This window comes from Mustela lutreola, chromosome 12 (assembly GCF_030435805.1).
Source record: "Mustela lutreola isolate mMusLut2 chromosome 12, mMusLut2.pri, whole genome shotgun sequence".
Taxonomy (NCBI): Eukaryota; Metazoa; Chordata; class Mammalia; order Carnivora; family Mustelidae; genus Mustela; species Mustela lutreola.
This window is the reverse complement of record NC_081301.1, coordinates 36,002,836-36,023,745: the sequence shown is the minus strand read 5'-3', so window position 1 is coordinate 36,023,745 and position 20,910 is coordinate 36,002,836. Positions and strand designations below refer to the sequence as shown.

The following is a 20,910-nucleotide window of genomic DNA, read 5'->3' as shown; positions in this document are numbered from 1 at the left end:
CACTTGAATTTTTTCATTTATGTTTTGCCTGTTCATGTCCTTGAGCATGTGTGACTTACCCAGATCTTTCCTATACTCCACATGAAGAGCTGTGATCCTGTAATCTAAATGAGTTAAATTTTTAAAAATTGATGTTAAGCATTCAACTAAATGACGGAAAACTTAGGCATTGAGCAATTAGATTCATAGTGGGTGGAAGGAAAATGACAGGAATAAAAAAGGAAGGAAGAGAAATGAATGAATTAGCAAAAAATAGATAGGAGGAGTCTAAGCAAGCAACGACTGTTAGGACTTGAACTTGGTAGCACAGGAGACTAGAATTTGAAGAAGCCATTTGGCCACAGTCCAGCCAGCAGACCAAAGAATCTCCGAATGGGCTCTGTGTGCTTGGGACCAGGAGACTTTGAACAGGAGAGAACTTTACCTTAGCCTGTTAGAGGAAAAAGTGGGAAGAGAATACTTTCTAGGGGATCCTGATAGTGAAAGTTCTGGACTGAAACTGGGCAGAATTTGGGCACTTCAGAAGATCTGTATCCTGAGCCGGATACAGATACATAATACATAATACATAAGACATAATACATCGGGAGTGTATTATGCCTATGATGTTTGCTAGGCTTTCTGTGTGCCTGAGTGATACAAAAGTGATAGAAATAGACACCCATTCCCTCAGTGAGAAGAAGGTTGGCTTCACCCATACTTGTAGTCACTCTAATGCCCAACTCGGTCTCTGTATTCAAGAAGCTCCAGGACAGGGGTGCGTGGCTGGCTCAGCCAATGGAGCATGTGACTCCTGATCTCAGGGTTGTGAGTGCCAGCCCCACAATCACTGCAGAGATTACTTAAAAATAAAATCTTGAGGGGTGCATGGGTGGCTCAGTCATTAAGTGTCTACCTTCAGCTCCAGTCATGATCCCAGGGCCTTGGGACAGAGCCCCATGTCAGGATCCCTGCTCATCGGGAGGCCTGCTTCTCCCTCTCCCGCTCCCCACTGCTTGTGTTCCTCTCTCACTGTGTCTCTGTCAAATAAATAAATTAAATCTTTAAAAAAATAAAGTCTTGAAGGGCGCCTGGGTGGCTCAGTGGGTTAAGCCACTGCCTTCAGCTCGGGTCATGATCTCAGGGTCCTGGAATCGAGTCCCACGTCGGGCTCTTTGCTCAGCAGGGTGCCTGCTTCCCTTCCTCTCTCTCTGCCTGCCTCTCTGCCTACTTGTGATCTCTCTCTCTGTCAAATAAATAAATAAGTAATCTTAAATTAAATAAAATAAAGTCTTGAAAAAGGAAAAATGTAGAAGCTCCAGGACAGTAGGAGGGAGAGTGAGGATCGCTAGCTAGCCCACAGCCAGCAGAGAGGGACAAGCATTCTGGGGCTCAAAGGAGAAAATGAAGTGACATGGGGGCAAACCATACAGAATATTTAAAAAACAGTTTTCTTGCAAAATTAATAGCTTATTGCCGTGAGTACATGATGTAGTTCGTACTCATGATTTTACCCCTGTCTGAGAGCTGGCAAACTGTAGCTGGGTTTATGGCATCTCTCTGTCCCCCTCAGGGCCGAGCACCCTTTCAGCATCCTAGATGATTTTTCGAAGTTTTCATGCTTTTTTTGTAGTTGGGACTTATCATCATCGTTTACTGCTAAGAACATGTCCTTGAAAGAAAAGGAGAAATTACTGTTCTTGAGATCCCCAGACCTTCATAGGTGGCATGAAAAGGGGTTTGCCCTTTGTCACGAGTGGATGCATGGCTGATGTGGAATGGAGCAGGCACTCAGGAGCTGGACCAGTGCCATGTGGAAAGTCCAGCAGGGTGGCCTTACTCTGTCAGGCTGTGCTCTCAAGCTCCATCTTGACTCTGAGTCTTTTCTCCCCTTGGGCTCTTCTCCATCTGAAAATGCTTTGGGGAAGGGCATGTCCCTGACTTCCAGGGAGGTGACATTAGGTTCCCTTTCTTTCCCTCTCTCTCCAGGTGCCAAGCTCTCCTGATGAAATGTGTTCTGCCCCACTGGGCTCCGGGGGCAGTGTCTGGTGCTGTTGATGCCCTTGTTCGAAATTTCCAGAATGGATAGTCCCCCAAAGCTGGCTGGAGAGACCCTCATCGTCCACCACATCCCCCTGGTGCACTGTCAGGTCCCAGACAGGCAGTGCTGTGGAGGGGCAAGTGGAGGTAGTGGGAGCACCAGATCCAATCCTTTCTGCCCCCCTGACCTGGGCATCACCCAGCCTGATCAAGACCTAGGACAAGCTGACTCGCTGCTATACAACAGTCTGCACTCTGCTGCAGGGGGATCCGCACGGCCTGCAGACAGCACGAAGAGTAGGGTTCGGGATGGCAGAGGCCCTGGGGCCCCTAAACGGCACAATCCTTTCCTGCTGCAGGAGGGTGCGGCTGAGCCAGGACTTAGTGATCTGTATGACGACAGCATTGGTGATAGTGCCACCCAGCAGTCCTTCCACCTGCATGGGGCTGGTCAACCCACCTTCCATCTGTCCCCTTTCCAGCTGCCACCACCTGGCCCCAGAGCGGGCAGGCCATGGGGGGCAACGCGTAGTCGGGCTGGAGTAGTGGAGGGGCAGGAACAGGAGCCGGTGGCCACCTTGGAGAGCCAGCACTGCAGCCCTAGCCACTGCTGCCGGCCAGACCTGGAAGCAGAGACCATGGAGCTGGATGAGTGTGGGGGACCTGGGGGGAGTGGCAGTGGGGGTGGAGCCAGTGATACCTCTGGCTTTTCCTTCGATCAGGAATGGAAGCTCAGTTCAGATGAGTCCCCAAGGAACCCAGGATGCTCAGGCTCGGGGCCTCAGCACTGCCGCTGCAGTAGCACCTCCAGTCAGTCCGAGGCGGCTGACCAGTCCATGGGCTACGTGAGTGACTCCTCCTGCAACAGCTCAGATGGTGTGCTGGTCACCTTCAGCACCCTCTACAACAAGATGCATGGCAACTCCCGTGCCAATCTCAACTCCGCCCCACAGTCTTGCAGCAACTCTTCTTTCTGTAGCCACTCAGACCCTGGCGCCTTCTACCTGGACCTGCAGCCCTCCCCAGCCGAGTCGAAGATGTCTTGTGAGTCCCACCACCCTGACAGCGGAGGAAGGGAAGGGAGCTATGGCTGTCCTCATGCCTCATCTCCTGAGCTCGATGCCAACTGCAACTCCTACCGCCCACACTGTGAGCCCTGCCCAGGTGTGGCTGACCTCACAGCCTGCTTCCAGAGCCAGGCCCGTCTTGTTGTGGCCACCCAGAATTACTATAAACTTGTCACCTGTGACCTCTCCTCCCAGTCATCCCCAAGCCCAGCTGGCTCTTCCATCACCAGCTGCTCTGAAGAACACACCAAGATAAGCCCTGCACCAGGCCCTGGCCCAGACCCTGGCCCTAGCCAGCCCTCTGAGTATTACCTATTCCAGAGGCCAGAAGTCCAGACAGAAGAACAAGGAGTGGTGGGTTCCTCGGTGGAAGCAGCAGCTCCTATGGGCCCCGGTGTGATCGAGGGGCAAGTGTATACTAACACTTCACCCCCCAACCTTAGCACTGGACGCCAGCGCTCTCGGAGCTGTGATCGCAGCCTCGCGCGCAGCCCTCCTGTCCGCCTGGGCTCACTGGAACGCATGTTGAGTTGCCCAGTGCGCCTGAGTGAGGGTCCCGCGGCCCTCGCTGGGCCTGGCTCACCACCTCGGCGAGTCACCTCCTTTGCTGAGCTCGCCAAGGGCCGGAAGAAGGCTGCAGGCTCTGGCTCCCCTCCACTCCGAGTGAGCATTGGGGACTCCTCCCAAGAGTTCTCACCCATCCCAGAAGCCCAACAAGATAGGGTGGGCCCACTGGACGAGGGCACTCGCTGTAGCCACAGCCTACCACCCATGCCCTCAGGGCCCGGCATGGACATAATTGGCCCAGAGTCCTGGTCCACCCAGGTCTGTCAGGGCCCCCAGTCCAGTGAGATGCCACCTGCTAGCCTCAGAGCTGCTGGGCAAGGACCCCTGGCCCAGCTGATGGATCCAGGGTCTGCTCTCTCAGGGAGCCCAGCCAACAGCCATACCCAGAAGGATGCAAGAGCTAGAGCTGACGGTAAGGAACTTAGAGGCTGGAGAATACCAGGATATGTATGCATGGCCTCCTCAGTGATAGGGCCCTAGCAACCACCCTAACCATAACCACTAAAGGTTCCTCAGCCTAGATCCATCATCTTTCCAGTCCAGGTCATGTCCTACAGTTGTAATGGAGGGAAGGATAAAAAATAACACTGAAATGTCAGAGATTGATATATTGGGAAAGGAAGTATGCAGAAGACTGTGATAGTAAGCCTTGATGACTGGAAAGATGATGGTTCATGGATAGGGACCACAGACACTGATGTAAAAGTGGATTTCCTGGAAAAAGGAGAAAGTCCCAAGTTCAGTTTGGGACATTTAGGAATTTACAGTGCCTAAGAGATATGTCCCATAGGCAAACCACACTGGGTGTCAGTGAGGTTTGTTCTTTGGTCAGTGATTGTTGCTGCTCTTCAAAGAGCCTGAATCCAGACACTTCACCTTTAAGCATCCTGGGCCTGCTCTTTCCCTATTTATTTTATTCCATTTAAATAGTTGTTATATAAATGCTCTGTGTTAAATGTTGGTGATAGATGTGAGGGATAGTCTCTAGCCTCAAGGAATTCTGACTATGGATGAAAACAGAAAAGGTAACATCATTAATACACAGAGATGGGGTGAGGCGCACGCTGGGTGGCTTAGTTGGTTAAGCAGCCAACTCTTGATGTCAGCTGAGGTCTCAATTTCAGGATCGTGAGTTCAAGCCCTGTATTGGAGCCTACTTAAGAACAAAAACCAGAGATGAAGGTGTACAGTACTGGGCATCTCTAGACAGACTAAAATGTCAGAGAAAGACTGCTAACAATTTGTATTTAAAGCCAGTCTAAAACCATAAGTGACTCTTAATCTCACAAAACAAACTGAGGGTTGCCGGGGGGAGGGGGTTTGGGAGAAGGGGGTGGGATTATGGACATTGGGGAGGGTATGTGATTTAGTGAGTGCTGTGAAGTGTGTAAACCTGGTGATTCACAGACCTGTACCCCTGGGGATAAAAATATATGTTTATAAAAAATAAAAAATTAAAAAAAAAAATAAAAAATAAAAACCAAATGGAACTCAAACATGCATTAAAAAAAAAAAAAAAAAATAAAGCCAGTCTAGAAAGAGGTTGAGGAATAGGCTTTGCAGAGACTTATTCTGGGTTCATACAGTTGTCTGTGTGAAACCACAAAGGTGAAGAATAACTTGATGCTTACAAAAACTCTAAATAATTTGGTATAGCCAAATAATTTGGTAGGGTGTGGAGGGAACTATTGAAGGATTTTAATCAGGGAAGTGGCATTTTGGTTGTTTTTAATAGCTTAATGGGATGGTCTTTGCATTTTAGAAAGATCACTGGTTGTTTGGGTGAAAGGCGAATTGGAAAGGATGCCCTGGGGGTCAGGAGACCACAAAGATCAAAATCATCAGAATAATCGAGGTAGCTGAAGCTTCAAGTAGATGAGAGCCCCCAGGGAGAATGTGTGGAGTTGTAAAGGGAACAAGGACAGAGAGCCCTGAGGATATAATGATTTAAGGGTGAGCAGAGCAACACTCAAAGGTTCTGAGAAGAATTAGGAAAATCAGGGGAGAGTAAAGCCACAGGCACTAGAGGAGGTGAAAGTTTCAAAAAAGAGTTGAGTTCAACAAAGTTTTGAAGAGAAATTGCTAACATTAAGGCTGAAGAATCCCGAAAACAACATTTGAGAGTAGTGAGGGGGGAAGCAGATCTCAGAGGGTTTGGAAGAAGAGACAAAGCAGGGAAAGGGAGATAAAGGGGCATGTGCTATGCTGTGGGCTCGGGTCGGGTCCTTTGGCTTGGGAGTGGGTTAAAGAACCATTAATGGTGTAATCTCTGCTGTTGGGGAGATCATAGCCTGAAAAGACTTCACACTCTTAAAAAGACACAGAGAAGCTGTCTTTGGGGTAGAGGATGAAAGGGGAGGCCCCAAGGAGGAGGGGGTTCTGAAACAGCAGAGATTGGCCAGAGTCTCACTCCCTTATTAGACTTCACTACCTGGTGGGTGCCACTCAGCCCAGGGGATGCTGTGGCTGACATTCTGAAGGCAAGAACAGTCCTGGTCAGAGATGGGAGAGGCATTTTAAAGCGTTGTGTGTGTGTGTGTGTGTGTGTGTGTTTTTAATCATTGGGTAAGACTTTTCATATAGAGATGCTGTTCTGTTGCATAAGTCTCCAGTGACCTCCCATACGGTTCCTCTCTCAATTCTGTATGGTTTTTTTTTTTTAAATTAAAGAGTGAATGACAATTCAATGAATTCATGAATGACAAAAGAAGCTGAGATCTCTTTGACATCCTGAGCAGCAGAATCAAGATTCAAAAAGATCTTACCAAATCTGGAAAGAACAAAACAAAAAAGCAGGGGCTAATGTGAAGTTTGATAGGTAAGCTGGACTTAACTTGTGATATTTAATTGGTTGCACATTCAGAATGAGTCAGCAGTTTGGAAGGGCTTCCACACAGTTCAAATGACTGTCTTCATTGATAGACGCCAGAAGGGGGAAGCAGATAGTCCTCTACTCCTCTGAACAGTTAGCACTCACCTGCAAGTTCTGGGTACTTCATTTTAAGAAGGAACTGAAGGACTGTGGTTGTGTCACCTACAGAACAGCAAACTTGGGTGAATGTGGTCTCTGATTTTCTCAAGGGCTGTCCCACAGAAAAGCAAGAAACCTTAGTCTCTGTATTCCCTGGGGACAAAACTGAGACCCACTCCCCAGGTCAGACCCCTCCTTCCTCCCTTATCTCATTCCTCTGCCTCAAACCCTATGCTGGGGACCTGGGGAGGATTTTTTTTTTTTAAGAGTAGAAATAAACAGTCTAATTCAAACATACTTTATATAGCAGGCATAATAAAGCTACTGTTGGGAAGGCCTAATCTGAAAGCCAGGGTCAGTTCAGCCTTGAAATTTGGTATTTAAATAAATGGAAAGGAAGGAGGCATTCCCAACAGGAAAGGCTGTGTACTGAAAGATGGGAATATGGTGGGAAGAGCGGTGTCTATGGCAGGTGTGTGAGTTTGAGTGGAGCAATCTAATTGGTGGCAAGTGTGGATACCTATTTGAGAAGATTAGACTTCATTCTGTGGGCAGTAGGGCCACAGGGGATAAAACTGGTATTTTATGAAGAAATCTGACTTATGTAAGATCTGGTTGCAGCAAGACTAGCCTGAACCAAGGGTGACCATGGGGATTCATTCATTTAACAGGTATTTATTCAGTACCTACTATGTACTGGGCTCTAGTCTAGGCACTGAGGATACATCAATGAACAACTCAAAGCCCTGCTTTTTTGGAGTCCTTATGAGGAGTAATAGATAATGAACAAATAAGATAATTTCTAATAGGGATAAAATGCTGAAAAGAAAATACAACAGGATAATGAGACAGAGGGTGACTTCCCAGAGGGACTGGGGTGGTCACCACTGAGGTGGTGATATTTGAACTGATGCCTGAATGATGAGATGATTTCGGGTAGAACCAGCAGGTGCAAAAGACCTTGAGATGTTAATTAACTTGGCATGTTTAAGGGCAGAAGGAATTGTGGCTGGAGCATAGTAATAAGCAAGGGAGAATGACAAAGGTTGTTCTCTAAGCACAGATTGGAGATGACAGGAGGGTATATTTTGAATATATTCCCTGGGAGTGATTCTGAAACCCCTCCCTGTTGGGGTTGTGATCACTATCCCCTTAAGAATCAATGAAGTAAATAAATGGGAAAAGATGAGGGATACCATTTCCTGTGTAGTGCAGTGTGATAAAGAGAACATTAGCCCCTATGTCAGACTCCGGCTTAGGCAGAATTCTAGCTCTGGCACTTCCTAGTTGTGTAACCTTGGACAAATGACTTAGTCTCTCTAAATTTCCAATACCCTGAGCTGTCAGGTAAGGATATTAATTCCTGTCTCATAGATTTGTTGAGCCAGAGTTGTCTAGTGAGCCACACCCAGGGTTTCTGGCTTCGTGGAAGCTTGTAGCACCACCTTGTGTCAATTCAGATGTTTATAGTGTGTGCAGTGTTTTATTAGAAGCACAGCTCACACAAAGACAGGCTGTGCAGTATCCTGGAATTTTGTGTTTAGTTCTGAGCCCTGTGTGTTGAGAGACGCTGACCTGAAGATTGGCTGAAAGAACAAGAGAGGACCAGTGTTGGGGACCACAGCTCTGTGTAGAGGGAGCAAATGTGGATCCTGAGGCTCCAGTGCCAGGATCATGAAAGAGTAGGAATGGGGTGGATGGAGGTGACAGGAGGCTGATTCCAGCTGCAAATGAAGAAATGTTATAGTTAGATTTGCTTAATAATGAAGTGAGTCAGCTTTAGTGGAGACTGGTGATGAGCAAAAGCTTGAAGTAAATAACATCTTACCTTGAATATCTGTGATCCTTACTCCCAACTCTTTAGGCTTAGAAAAAAGGAAATGGTAGTTCTGCCCTTGACAGAAATGGAAGTCATGAGAGGAAAGGTGATAGATGAACTTACTTAAAATAGCAAAATTTTGATGGGGAGGGGGGCAGATGGAGAGTCTTTTTCTTTTTAAGATTTTATTTATTTTAGAGTGAGTGAGGCAGGGGAGGGGCAGAGAAAGAAGGAGAGAGTGAGAGAGAATCTCCAGCAGACTCCCCACTGAGAGCAGAGCCCAACATGGGGCTTGATCTCACTACCCATGAGATCATGACTCATGAGATCATGACCTGAGCCGAAACCAAGAGTGAGAGGCTTAACAAGCTGTGCCACCCAGGCACCCCAGAGGGAGAGAAAGAATCTTAAGTAGGCTCCAAGCCCAACACAGAGCCTGAGATCATAATCTGAGCCGAAATCAAGAGTCAGATGCTTAACTGACTAAGCCACCCAGACACGCTTAAAATAGTACATTTTAAGTGAAAGCAGAATCCTCAAGCAGAATAATCCAAAGATTAAGGGGAAGGTGGGGGCTAAAGCTATGGGTTCAGGAGCCTTCTGTATGAATGTCTGAACTTGAACAATACAGGGGAGAAAATGTAAAGGGAGATCTAAGGATGGAGGCTTAAGATACACCCACCCTTGAAGTCAAGAAAATGAAAAAGGGGTGACTAGTCAAGAGTACAGAAGAGTTAAGCATCGTAAAAAAATAGAAAAAGTTCTATAAAAGATGGGAGGAGCACTGTCACATTCCCAAACTTGGATTGCCCTTACCCCGCATTCAATTCCTACAACCCATCCTTCCTGCCCATCTCTTCCCCTCTCCCCTGTGAGCATTATCTGTCTGCTTCTTTGCTTCCTCTCCTGGGGGTTCTAGGGTCTGTCTCTCTGATTCTTCCTTCATCACTGTTGCCACAGGGGGTGGTGCGGACAGCCGACCAGTCCTTCGCTACAGCAAGGAGCAGAGGCCAACCACGCTGCCCATCCAGCCCTTCGTGTTCCAGCACCACTTCCCAAAGCAGTTGGCCAAGGCCCGTGCCCTCCATAGCCTTTCCCAGCTCTATGGCCTCTCTGGCTGCAGCCGTGCACAGCAGCCTGCCCCACTGGCTGCCCCCACTGCTCAAGTCCCAGCCTTAGCTCCCTCAGGGGAGTCACAGGCACCTGCCAACAGAGGTGCCAGAAAAGCTGGGCCTGAGCCAGAAACCTCACGCCCATCGCCCCTGGGTAGCTACTCCCCCATCCGCAGTGCTGGCCCCTTTGGGCCCAGCACCGACTCTTCTGCTTCCACCTCGTGCTCCCCTCCTCCAGAGCAGGCCACAGCCACAGAAAGCCCACCCCCATGGAGCCGCTCCTGTCCTCCTGTTGCCCGGCCTGCCACCTCCCAGCAGCCACAGAAGGAGGATCAGAAGCTACTGACCTTGGCTGAGTACCGTCTCCATGGAACAGGAAGCTTGCCTCCTCTGGGCTCCTGGAGATCTAGCCTCAGTCGAGCAGAAAGCCTAGCCCGGGGAGGTGGTGAGGGCAGCATGGCCTCCAGGCCCAATAACGGTATGAGCTTTACCCTCCACCGCAAGCATTTCTACACCCCCACCACCACTACCCCGGCTGCCTGTGAATGCTTTCTTATTCTCCGACCTGGGGTCAGGGGTTAAAATGTTTATATCTCCTTCCCCAGCTTCTATGAATAATATCCAAGCACTCCCAGCCCTCATTTTATATGGCCACACTGGGTGAATGTGAAATGTTGTCTCCTGCTAACTCTTGCCCGTCTCTTCCGCTCATCTGTTCTGCTTTCAGCCAACCACCTATCCCCTCAAGCACTCAAGTGGCGGGAATACAGGAGGAAGAACCCACTAGGGCCACCTGGATTGTCAGGGAGCCTAGACCGAAGGCCACAGGATGCTCGGCTGGCCCGAAGGAACCCCATCTTTGAGTTCCCTGGCTCCTTCAGTGCTGCTGGCCATCTGAACTGCCGGCTGAATGGTGTGTGGGCCAGGTCCCCAGGATGCCCAGGGCAGGCCCCGGGAAGGGCTGGGGAAGGGGGCAGTCCCACAGGAGCATGTCACAGAGAGTATGAGGCACAGAACTGAGCTGCGACTCTTGGAAGGATGTTGCTTGAGATTGAGTTTTCTCTTCTTTCCAGGTCAAATAGTGAAGCCATTACCACTGACCTGCCCTGACTTCCAAGATCCCTTTTCCTTGACTGAGAAGCCTCCAGCTGAGTTTTGTCTGTCCCCAGATGGCAACTCAGAGGCCATTTCCATTGACCTGCTTCAGAAAAAAGGTGAATATGACCCCCAGGTCAAGCCAGGAATTCTGTTGTCAGTACCTTTTTGTGCCTATTGCCCTACTGTCTGGTCCTCCAGAATATTTCCCTATTTAGATAGGGAAAGTGCTAGAAAGGAATCAGCACAGGAACTGGGGCAAGAGGCTGAAGTCTGTGCATTTTGTAAGGCGAGTGTGCATGAGTGCACAAGGATCATTTATCAGATGCTTAAGAATCAGGCTTTGGTCTCTTACCTCAGGGAGCTAAGGAGAGTGAGGGAGATTGCCATGTCATAAATGGCCACGAGCTTTAATGGGAGTATAAGTACCACAGGGCCTACCAGCTTGGGTAGGCATGATGGTAACATCTACTAAGAGATTCAGCAAATAAGGGACCACTGGACTAAGAGAGGGCTGTTTCAGTGAGATGATGGGGAAAGAATTGAGCATAATTGTGGGCTGAAGGGAAGGCTGTGGGAAGGGAGAAGGATGAAGCTGAAGTCCCCTGTAGAGGCAGAGTGGGGAGTTCAAAGCTGGGAAAAGGGAAGAACCTTGAGCAAGGTAGAGATTGAGGGGGGCAGGAAGGAAGATAGATAGAACGTAGTTATGTCTTTTGAATGGATCATGAAGTTGAATTGATGACCAGTGGCCTCTATTCTCTTGGTAAAGTCAAACCAAGAGTTTGAGAAGAGGGTAACAACTTGGCAATGTGAGAGCATAGGCAGTGTGTCGAAAAAGGTCAAAGAGGTACCCTTGTCGGCCACTGTTGTGAGTGGCCCTGGACTTTCTCCAACAACCACTAGCCTGGTTTCTTATAGTGAAGAAGATGGATAGTTAGTTTGATCCAGGACTGGAGCAAGAGGGTCTTGAAGAGGCAATCGCTGGGACGGGCCCACTGGCAGTGAAAAAAGTACAAGGCTTGAGAACTGGGCAAAAACAGGAAGGGGCCGGGGCCATGTGCAGGGACAGAGAGAGAGAGTGGACGCCCCTCTCTCTCTCCACTGAGGACTCAGTTTCAGCTGAGTTGCCGAGGGACTTGCTTAGGAACCCGTCACATGGAGTTCTCACTTGCAGGGCTGGTAAAGGCGGTTAACACTGCTGTGGACCTCATCGTGGCCCATTTTGGCACAAGCCGGGATCCTGGGGTGAAGGTAGGCAAAAAACTGGCAAGCTGAGCTCTACCTTGCTGACCCTCACCCATTCTATGCTGCCGCCTTCTGCTCTCCTGCACCTAGAACTCAGAATCGGGTACTTTGGGCTGGGGATTGCAAGAGAAGCACGCTGAGGCCTAAGAGAGTCAGAGAAGACCAAGGTCGGGCTTCAAACGATTCCTTCTTCTTCTCTACTGCATCCACAGGCAAAGCTGGGAAACAGTTCTGTGAGCCCCAATGTGGGCCACCTGGTTCTGAAGTACTTGTGCCCTGCAGTCCAGGCTGTGCTGGAGGATGGGCTCAAGGCCTTCGTGCTAGATGTCATCATTGGGCAACGCAAGAACATGCCGTGGAGTGTGGTTGAGGCTTCCACACAGCTAGGTAAGTGCTGGGTGGCAAGATGACCCCAGGCGAAGATTCAGATTCAGGAGACTGGGAATGTGACTGCTAACTCTGGCTTCCCCTCAGGCCCATCCACCAAGGTCCTGCATGGCCTCTACAACAAGGTCAGCCAGTTCCCAGAACTCACCAGTCACACCATGCGTTTCAACGCCTTCATTCTCGGCCTGCTGAAGTGAGTGTGTGGGGAAGCAAGAGCGACAAACCACAGCCATCACCCCTGGGCTCTGCCACGTCTGTGGAACCAAATCCCTAGGCTGAGAGAGGCAAGGGAATTTGCAGGCTCTGTGGCCAGGGCCCAGGCTCACTTTCTCCCCATCTAGCTTCAGCCTCTCTCAGTGTGTCCCTGGTTTCCCACCATACCCATAGCCCTCTAGCACTGCTCACCAACATGGTCTTTTGCTTTTATAAATTCATAATCTGGCTTATTTGGAAATTAATGTGGTTCTTTGGATATTGTAAACCTTGATCCACCCAATTCCAGCACTACTTCCAAATCCTGCCTGACCATAAGATCCCCTTGAGATCCACATTACAGTATCCTTGCTTCTCAAGTATGATCCTGGGTCATCCCCTTTGGGATGTGTACCCTGTACTCTCAGTAGCTGCCCTGACTTTTGGGGTCCTAGGCAAGCCACATCCATTCTAGAGGGATGTCATTGACTTTTGAATCACATGTTCACCCCCCTCCCAACCAACATCCCCCACTGACTTTCCAGAACTATTTTACATGAAATGAACTAGGTAACATCCCTGCCATAGAAGGGAGGTGTACCTATGCCTCTGCCCTATGTTTGACCCCCTGTCTGTCTCCTTTGTACCTTATCATCTGGCTGTCTCCACAAAGATTCAACTCTGCCTATTTTCCTACAGCATCCGGTCCCTGGAGTTCTGGTTTAATCACCTCTATAACCACGAAGGTAATGCCCGGAACACTACTCTCTCTTGCAAACTCAATATAGGCCAGATCTCAGAGGCTCAGAAGAGGGAGACATGGCTCTTTACAGATGATGAAGGTGGGGAAGGAGACCACCCAAGCGATCATCAGAGCCTGGACTTCCAGTCCAGTCTCTCCCCAGCTTCTACTTGTGTTAGAGCCTTGGAGTCAGCAGGATACTCAGGAAATCTGGAGGTCAGGGTGGCCAGGAACCCCCACACCTCTCCTATGAACCTGAGGCCGCCACTTAGGGTTGTAGAGGTCACGACCTGCACCAACTTCGAACGGCCTCTTTTGCGCTGGCGTCCACCCAAAGCCACAGTGCCTAGCCTGTGCAGCAGTATGCAGCAGCTCTGCCAGGGCCACTTCTTGGAGGCACCCCCCCCCCCCAGGCCAGGCTCTCCTTCTCTGTGGGGCTCAGGCTCTCTCTCTTGCTCCCCTAGATATCATCCAGACCCACTACCAACCATGGGGCTTCCTGAGTGCAGCGCATACCGTGTGCCCCGGCCTCTTCGAGGAACTGCTGCTGCTACTGCAGCCCCTGGCCCTGCTGCCCTTCAGCCTCGACTTGCTATTCCAGCACCGGCTCCTGCAAAGTGGGCAGCAGCAGCGGCAACACAAGGAGCTGCTGCGGGTATCCCAGGATCTGCTGCTGTCTGCACACTCGACATTGCAGTTGGCCCGGGCCAGGGGCCAGGAGGGGCCTGGAGACATGGATAGGGCAGTCCATGGGGAGCGGGTGAAGGGTGTGGGTGCCCCTGAAGGTGGAGAAGACGAGGAGGAAGAGGAGACAGAAGAGGTGGCAGAGGCAGCTGGGGGTTCAGGGCGTGGCAGGTGGGCCCGAGGCGGGCAGGCTGGCTGGTGGTACCAGCTCATGCAGAGTTCCCAGGTCTACATAGATGGCTCAACTGAGGGCTCTAGGTTCCCCCGTGGTGGCAGCAATAGCAGTGAGAAAAAGAAAGGGGCCGGAGGCGGAGGACCACCCCCCCGAGAGGGAGTAGTTGAGGGGGCAGAGGCCTGCCCTGCCCCTGAGGAGACCCTTGGCCGGGACAGGGGCTGGCCCTTCTGGATGGGAAGCCCCCCCGATTCTGTGCTGGCTGAGCTGAGGCGTAGCCGGGAGAGGGAAGGATCCACTGCCCCCCCAGCAGAAAATGAGGAAGGAGCCTCAGAGCCTTCACCCGGGGGCATCAAGTGGGGACACCTCTTTGGCTCCCGAAAGGCTCAGCGGGAGACCCGGCCCACAAACAGGTGAGAGGCAACCCAAGGTGTAGATGGAGGGATTTGGGGAGCCTATCTAAGCCAAAGCACAGATAGAGCTAGAGCCCCGGTTGCTCTCCCCTAGGCTACCGTCTGACTGGCTGAGCCTGGACAAGTCCATGTTCCAACTAGTGGCACAGACGGTGGGTGCCCGCCGAGAGCCAGAGCCCAAGGAGAGCCTGCAGGAGCCACACTCCCCAGTCTTGCCCTCCAAGCCTCCATGGTAAGCCCTGGAAGAGAGGATTGGGGGGGGGGGGGGCTGGGTTTGGCTTTGGGAGGGGTTTCTCTGACCTCCATTTGTTGTTTCCCCAGCGAGGTGAAGGCACTGTGCCATCATCTGGCTACAGGCCCTGGACAGCTGAGCTTCCACAAGGGAGATATCCTACGGGTGCTGGGGCCAGCTGGAGGAGACTGGCTGCGCTGCAGCCGTGGCCCCGACACCGGCCTGGTGCCTCTGGCCTATGTGACCTTGACCCCAACTCCAAGTCCAACCCCAGGAAGCAGCCAAAACTGAGGCCCTGTGCATGCTGGTGGCCTCAGGGACCCTCATAACCCCTGACTCAGAGCCTGAGAGCCCTTCCCAAGCCCTCTGGCTTGGCCACAGAGAGTAGACTGAGAGCTGGGGGCCATACATCCCTGTGCTCAGTATTAATTACTCCCCATTAACTGTCCCAGTGACCTCATCCAGACCTCCACCCAGGAAAGGAGGGAAGGGATGCAGCACTGGGCTGCCAGGATTTCCCCAGCCCATCTGGGCCAGCCCTTCCATAGGTACAGATAAGCATGTCCCTGTGGAGGGAGGTGACCAGAGGCCCATTTGCAGGGTTCCCTAGGCCAAGTAGGAGGAGAGGTGACAGTATTGGGGCCAGCTCCCTAAGCCCCCAAATGTAAATAGGCTGTGGCCAGTGCCTGGTGGTCAGAAGAGGGAGGAGGAGCCCAGGCTTCTGTTTATGTATTTATTTATTTATTTATTACACCTATTAATAAAAAAGGTGCTCGGCCTCCAAACCATTTCTCTTTGTGCCTCCCCCCACCCTCGGGCCCACTTCTCTTCCTTCCAAAAGGATGACTGGGATAGGAAGACAGAGAAGAAAGACCTTGAAGTCCAGGTACCTACACCAGGAGCTGCTTCTGGAGGGTGGTGAGGCCCAGTGCATCATGGGTGAGATGCCCATATGTGTGCCCGAATTACTGGAACTTATACCCTGTATGGACAAGAGAGTCATGTCACTTGTAGCCAGTGGCATGGAGACCAGTTTCTAAGCCCTCTAAAATCCAGTCACCACTTCCCACTGTGAGCTATCTCCATTTCCTTTTTTGCACAGTGAGAAAGCTAAAGTACATGATCCAAGGACACCCCCCCCATATCTATTCCAACTCTCCCAAGCCACTTCCACCCATTCCACACACACACACAAATATTCCAGTCCCTTCTGGGGCTATCCTTACCTGGTACATAGCCTCCATAATTAGGTAAAAGGCCCAGGTTCTGAGGGTAGGTCCTAGAAAGTGGAGGGAGAGGTTTGGGATCCTTCTGGGGTCTGCCCCCTGAATACATCTGTCCAAATTCCTGCAGCGCCCGGTTGGTGAGCACAGGAAAGCTGGAGCCGAAGAGGAAGCGGGCACGGGGCACGTAACCAGTGAAGCCTGGGGGGTGAGGATACTGAGTCAGGACCGTTTGGGGGCCTCCCCATGCCTTTAGTCATTACCCACTTCCTCTCACCTGGCATGAAGAACTTGCGAGGATCTTTGTCATCCATGGAATAGGGGGAAGCCTTGGGAGGAGAAGTCAAGAGAAAAAAATAAGGCTATCCAATTCAGCCCTCATGCTCCAGCAGAAGCTCCCTGGAAGGTGAAGCTGGCAGTTGAGTCCACATTCCCGGTACCCATAGCCATGCTACTCGTGGCCACCGGCCTGACCTCACAAGAGGTCAGGCTCCCCACTCCTAAGCCCCTGGACCCCCTCTACCCTTCTTGGTCTCACTTGTTCCGCCTCTTGCTGCAGCTCTGGCTCCTTCTCTGCCTCCAGCTCTGACTCAGGCTTTGGCTCTTGGTCTTTCTTGGTGTCTTTTTTACCCTCGGCCTCCTTTGGCAGCTCTTGACTGACTTGTCCCCCAGACCACTGAGTGAAATCATTTAGAGCCTCAGCCCAGACCCTGCTGCAGTTCTTGGCAAAGATGAACTGTGCCTGGGGCACAAAACCTGGGAGGAAGGGGGCAAGGAAGATTTTGATTAATGTTTGGGGCACACATTCTAGGTTCGGGACATCTGTTCAGACTATCCATACATACCTGTATACCCAGGGATCATGCTGGAGCTGAGTCTTTCATGCCCACGCCTGACAGGCAGGCTTCCCCTGGGAACTTCAGGAGATGCCGGAGGCCGGATGGGAGGCAGAAGTGTGCGATGGGCAGGGGGCCAGGCTAGGCCAGGAGATCCTCGAAGTAGCTGACCGGTCATCTGCCCATAGGTCTGGCCCATGCTGAACCGAAGTAGTGGGCAGTGTCCAGTGTACCTGTAGCATAGGACTCACCCGCTCGCCTCTACACTCCCCCCTGCTCCACCACCCCCAGATATACAGAGACCTCTGAAGCCCTGATTTCCTTTTTTTTTTTTTTCCTGGATTCAGCTCTATGTTTGTTTGAAGCAGGCATTTCTCCATCCTCTCTGGGTTTTCAACCCTTCCCCTCTACTGTTACCCTGTTACCATGGAGAAGACAACACAGAGCTTCATGCCGGGCCCAGTTACCACTATCCCCTTGCTCTTCCTTTTCCATCCAGCACCATAAATATCTCAGCCCTGGGCCTACCATACCAGTTTGTCTGTTGGCCCCCAAGGTCTGGGTGGCACAGCTCCCTTGTCCTTACATCCCTATTCCCAGAAGCAAGGAGGGGTGTACTTTTAGGTAGAAGTCTTACCCTGGGATATAATGAGGGTTCTTAGGGTTCAGCCCCGGTATGAAGGTGCTGGTCATAGCCGTGAGAATCCAGCTTTTGTTTCCCTTGGAGCTGAAGCTCCAGGCTGTGTGTACTGTGTCCAGGGCTGTGGGGCGGGGCCAGAGGCAGGAGGCGGTGCCAAGAGAGGAGAGAGGGGAGAAACACTAAGGCTAGCAGAACAGGAAAGCAGGGGCGCACTGGTTTGTCTACTCCAGAATAAATACATCCTATGACGTAGGGGAAACTCTGAGTGTTGCCTCCACGTTCCAGGTGAGAGAACAAACACTGTTAGGTCCTTTCAGCTCTATCTTAAAGAGGGCCCTTCCTTCTTAAACCCCCTGCCTTGAAGACACGTGAGTGCTGCTCTTTGTTGAGTGTTGACTCAAAGTGATGGAATTCCTGGGAAAGGAGGGTCTCTTAGGGGATCCCAGAGGGGAGGTGACAGGGAGAAAAAGGAACCTAGAGACCTCTAAGCAGTGACATTAAGTTGCTTTTCAATTGTTTTACTTTGACAGTTACTAAATACCCACCATCATCTGGATTATCATTTAACAAATAACCGTTAAGCCCTGCTAGGCATATTTTGTAGTCAGAAAAGCCACGCTCCACATGACTTCCAGCAAGTCACTTCCTATCTCTGCACCTCTTACAAAATGCAGATACCAGGACTTCCCCTGCTACTGTTGTGAGGCTCAAATATATACAAATGTGTTTTGTACCAGCAAAGACTATGTAATCTTTGTAGGACGGAGTTCATGTAGGATGGAGAGGAAAGACCATGGGCCTGAGGTCAGGCTATCATGGGCTCCTACTAGCTTGTGGCCTCAAGCCAACCTTACCTCGTCTGAGCAAGTGACATAACTTCTGCTGAATGTGAATTCCCTAAACCCAAAATGAAGGTTAAAATAACCTAACTTACCAGGATGCTGTTAAGGATAAAGTCAGTGTGGGAAAGAATTTACCCCAGCACCTGGCACTCAGTTATTAAAACTTAACTTTCTTCTCTATTGTCTAATATTTTCTCTAAGTTTCTAAGACACATGGGAGACCTGTGACTGGTTAGTAAATTCAGTGGATAAGGATTTTTCTACTGTGGGAGTTTAAGGAAAGGAAATATGATGGTAATGTTGGGTTTTAAGACTGGTGACAAATTAGCATTTGTTAAGAAACCAATTCAGAGGGTGCCTGGATGGCTCAGTTGGTAGGACATGCAACTCTTGATCTCAGGGTTGTGAGTTCAAGCCCCACAATGGCTGCAGAACTTACTTAAAAAAGAAAGGGAAAAGGAAGAGAAGAAGAAAGGAAAGAATGAAGGAAAAGAACAGGGGAAAGAAAGAAAAGAAGGGAAGGAAAGAGAGGAAGGAAGGAAAAAGAATTAATATCCTAAGAGCAGAGAAGTATGGACCAGAAAAGAGCTCTCAGAGACAGGGGAACATGCGTGGAACTCAGCTCTGGTGCTGAGTCAGGGTCAGGCCAGTTTACCTTTCCAGGAGGTAGAGCCCCTGTTCTTCTCCCCACCCAAGTATGACACGTCCAGGCTGACCAAGCATGGGTCACTGACCTGTGGATTCCACAGGAGCACCAGCCCCAAGGAATATATTTCATGTTCCTCACTGTTCTGTTAAGGACAGCCTTGGTATGTGTCATTTAGAGCTATGGTTGTAGACTTGGCTCACTGTTAAGGAAATATGCTGGATGGGGAGGGGAATTGCGGGGAGAACCCAGAAAAACAGCAGTGTGGCAAGGTTAACAACCTGAACTTAAAAAAACACACACAAAACACAACCTGGACCTTTGGATTCTATAATAGACACTGCTGGTCACACACTCAATACCCATTCTCTACCCCCATCTCCCTTCTTCCTAACAGAACTTTAATTTTGTTCTGTGGAGCAGCCAGGTGGTTCAAGGAAGCTTGAATCCAGCCCTGGAAATGAGTCTTGATTAGTCTAATCCCTTGATTCTGGTCCTATTCCCCTTGCCAAGTGATTCGTGAGCACAGGTTTATGGCATTCTGGACAATAAAAAATCTGCCAGGATAAGAGAGAGTCATAAGAAAAATAAGCAACTTAAAATGCTCTTTAAAAAAAAAAAAAAAAAAAAAAAAACCATGACAGGGACGCCTGCGTGGCTCAGTCAGTGAAGTGTATGACTCTTGATTTCGGCCCAGATCATGAGCTCAGGGTCAAGAGATCAAGCCCTGCATTGGGCTCCCATGCTCAGCACAGAGTCTGCTTAAAATTCTCTCTCCCTCTCCTCCTACCCCTCACCCCCCTGAAATAAATAAATCTTTTTTTTTTTAATGTACGACAAATTAAAGAGAGAGATGGACAAGGAGGAATGGTGTCCCTCCCTGCCTCTAGAATTTCTACAAACGTAATGACAGAACTTCAGTAGACATTATGAAACCTAGTGGGAAGCTAGGTTAACCTGGGAACAAAGCCTAATACAGCAAGGGTGGGTGGGAGAATAGAAAGGCTTAGGTCCTTGATGAGCTACTGAACTAACCAACCTTTTTATAGGAAATAATTTCATTATTGTTAAAGCCAATTTAAGTTTTCTTTTACTTGGACAAGGCATCATAACATAAAAATAAAAACAACAAAAAGTAGTTCAAGTCCTAGCTTTCTTGGGGATGTGGACCTTGTCCAAATTCATCTTAATAAGCCTCAGTCTCTTATCCATAAAATGAAGACACTAATGTTACTACTTCATTGAATAGGACAAAAAGAGCGGGACAAAACAGTAGCACAAGATGGTACGTAAAGAGCAATTGGCCCCAGTGTCTAGCTGATGTTAAGTGCTAACTAAAGAGCCATTCATAGTATTTGCTTGGAATGTGGTGGGAATGGGAGAAAAGAAAACTGCTGAGGACAGTAACAGAGGTTGGGAGTTCAGGGGAAAGCATGTGAAGCTAAGAAATTGGAAGGTTAGAATGTGAAGGTAGGGGTATAGAGTAGAAGGTAGGGGCTGGAACAAATTCTGCAGCACTGACCATGGCAGTTAGAATCTGTGTGAATTAATACAATTTAGGAAGCAAGTTACAGTGAGTCTTAGATTTGTGTTTATGAAGAAACAGTCCACTTCTCTTGGTGAATGGCCTGTTACTATTGTTGTTTCCACCTGTGTAAACGGTATTTCTAAGTCCCTGAAGATCGGAAAGGTGTTCTAACCTGGGAAGGAAGTGAAAGACCTAGCTGAGGGGCCCACAGGACTGCTCACTGCCTCTCTGCCCCCTGATTCCAGTGGATAGTCATCATGGCAACACAACCCCAGTTTTGGGAGCAGCACAGCCAGTGCAGGCGGAAAGAAAGTTTCACTGGGATTACACCTACTCAAAAAATGAGGGTCCAGTTAGTAAAGCCACGTTAGTGCCCTGCCCTGTTCCACACAGCCTGTGAGGTCTCCAAAATAGCAGTCTATAACCCTGTCATTCTGCCTTCAATCCTGACCAGGAATTGTGTAAAATTTCATGTAAG

At 49.8% G+C, this 20,910-nt stretch overlaps 2 protein-coding genes across 9 annotated transcripts in view; one reads left to right on the top strand and one right to left on the bottom strand.

Annotated features, from left to right (window-relative positions):
- RUSC2 (RUN and SH3 domain containing 2) overlaps positions 1-15,502 on the top strand; it is a 70,296-nt gene extending 54,794 nt beyond the window's left edge. For 2 of the 6 annotated variants that reach the window (XM_059143128.1, XM_059143129.1), the window contains exons 2-12: positions 1,969-4,065; positions 9,404-10,033; positions 10,283-10,468; positions 10,629-10,769; positions 11,825-11,901; positions 12,108-12,282; positions 12,370-12,475; positions 13,174-13,220; positions 13,681-14,485; positions 14,580-14,717; positions 14,807-15,502. In XM_059143128.1, coding sequence (XP_058999111.1) covers positions 2,037-4,065; positions 9,404-10,033; positions 10,283-10,468; positions 10,629-10,769; positions 11,825-11,901; positions 12,108-12,282; positions 12,370-12,475; positions 13,174-13,220; positions 13,681-14,485; positions 14,580-14,717; positions 14,807-15,008 — 4,536 coding nt within the window. In that variant the 5' untranslated portion in view covers positions 1,969-2,036 and the 3' untranslated portion in view covers positions 15,009-15,502. The remainder of the gene's footprint in view (positions 1-1,968; positions 4,066-9,403; positions 10,034-10,282; positions 10,469-10,628; positions 10,770-11,824; positions 11,902-12,107; positions 12,283-12,369; positions 12,476-13,173; positions 13,221-13,680; positions 14,486-14,579; positions 14,718-14,806) is intronic. The other 4 variants (XM_059143130.1, XM_059143132.1, XM_059143134.1 and 1 more) reach the window with 4 other exon arrangements.
- On the bottom strand, positions 15,437-17,571 carry CIMIP2B (ciliary microtubule inner protein 2B). Of its 3 annotated transcripts, none has more exons than XM_059143136.1 (6): positions 17,414-17,571; positions 16,786-16,976; positions 16,479-16,696; positions 16,218-16,269; positions 15,944-15,996; positions 15,437-15,699 (listed from the first exon to the last, which is right to left on the bottom strand). In XM_059143136.1, exons 1-6 carry the CDS (start codon positions 17,467-17,469, stop codon positions 15,475-15,477), a joined length of 795 nt encoding a protein of 264 aa, XP_058999119.1. In that variant the 5' UTR covers positions 17,470-17,571; the 3' UTR covers positions 15,437-15,474. The 3 variants fall into 3 exon arrangements, with proteins under 3 accessions (XP_058999119.1, XP_058999120.1, XP_058999118.1); XM_059143137.1 differs by having other exon boundaries at positions 15,944-16,141; positions 16,786-17,009; positions 17,414-17,568; XM_059143135.1 differs by having other exon boundaries at positions 16,786-17,009; positions 17,414-17,568.
- Positions 17,572-20,910: the final 3,339 nt, after the last annotated feature.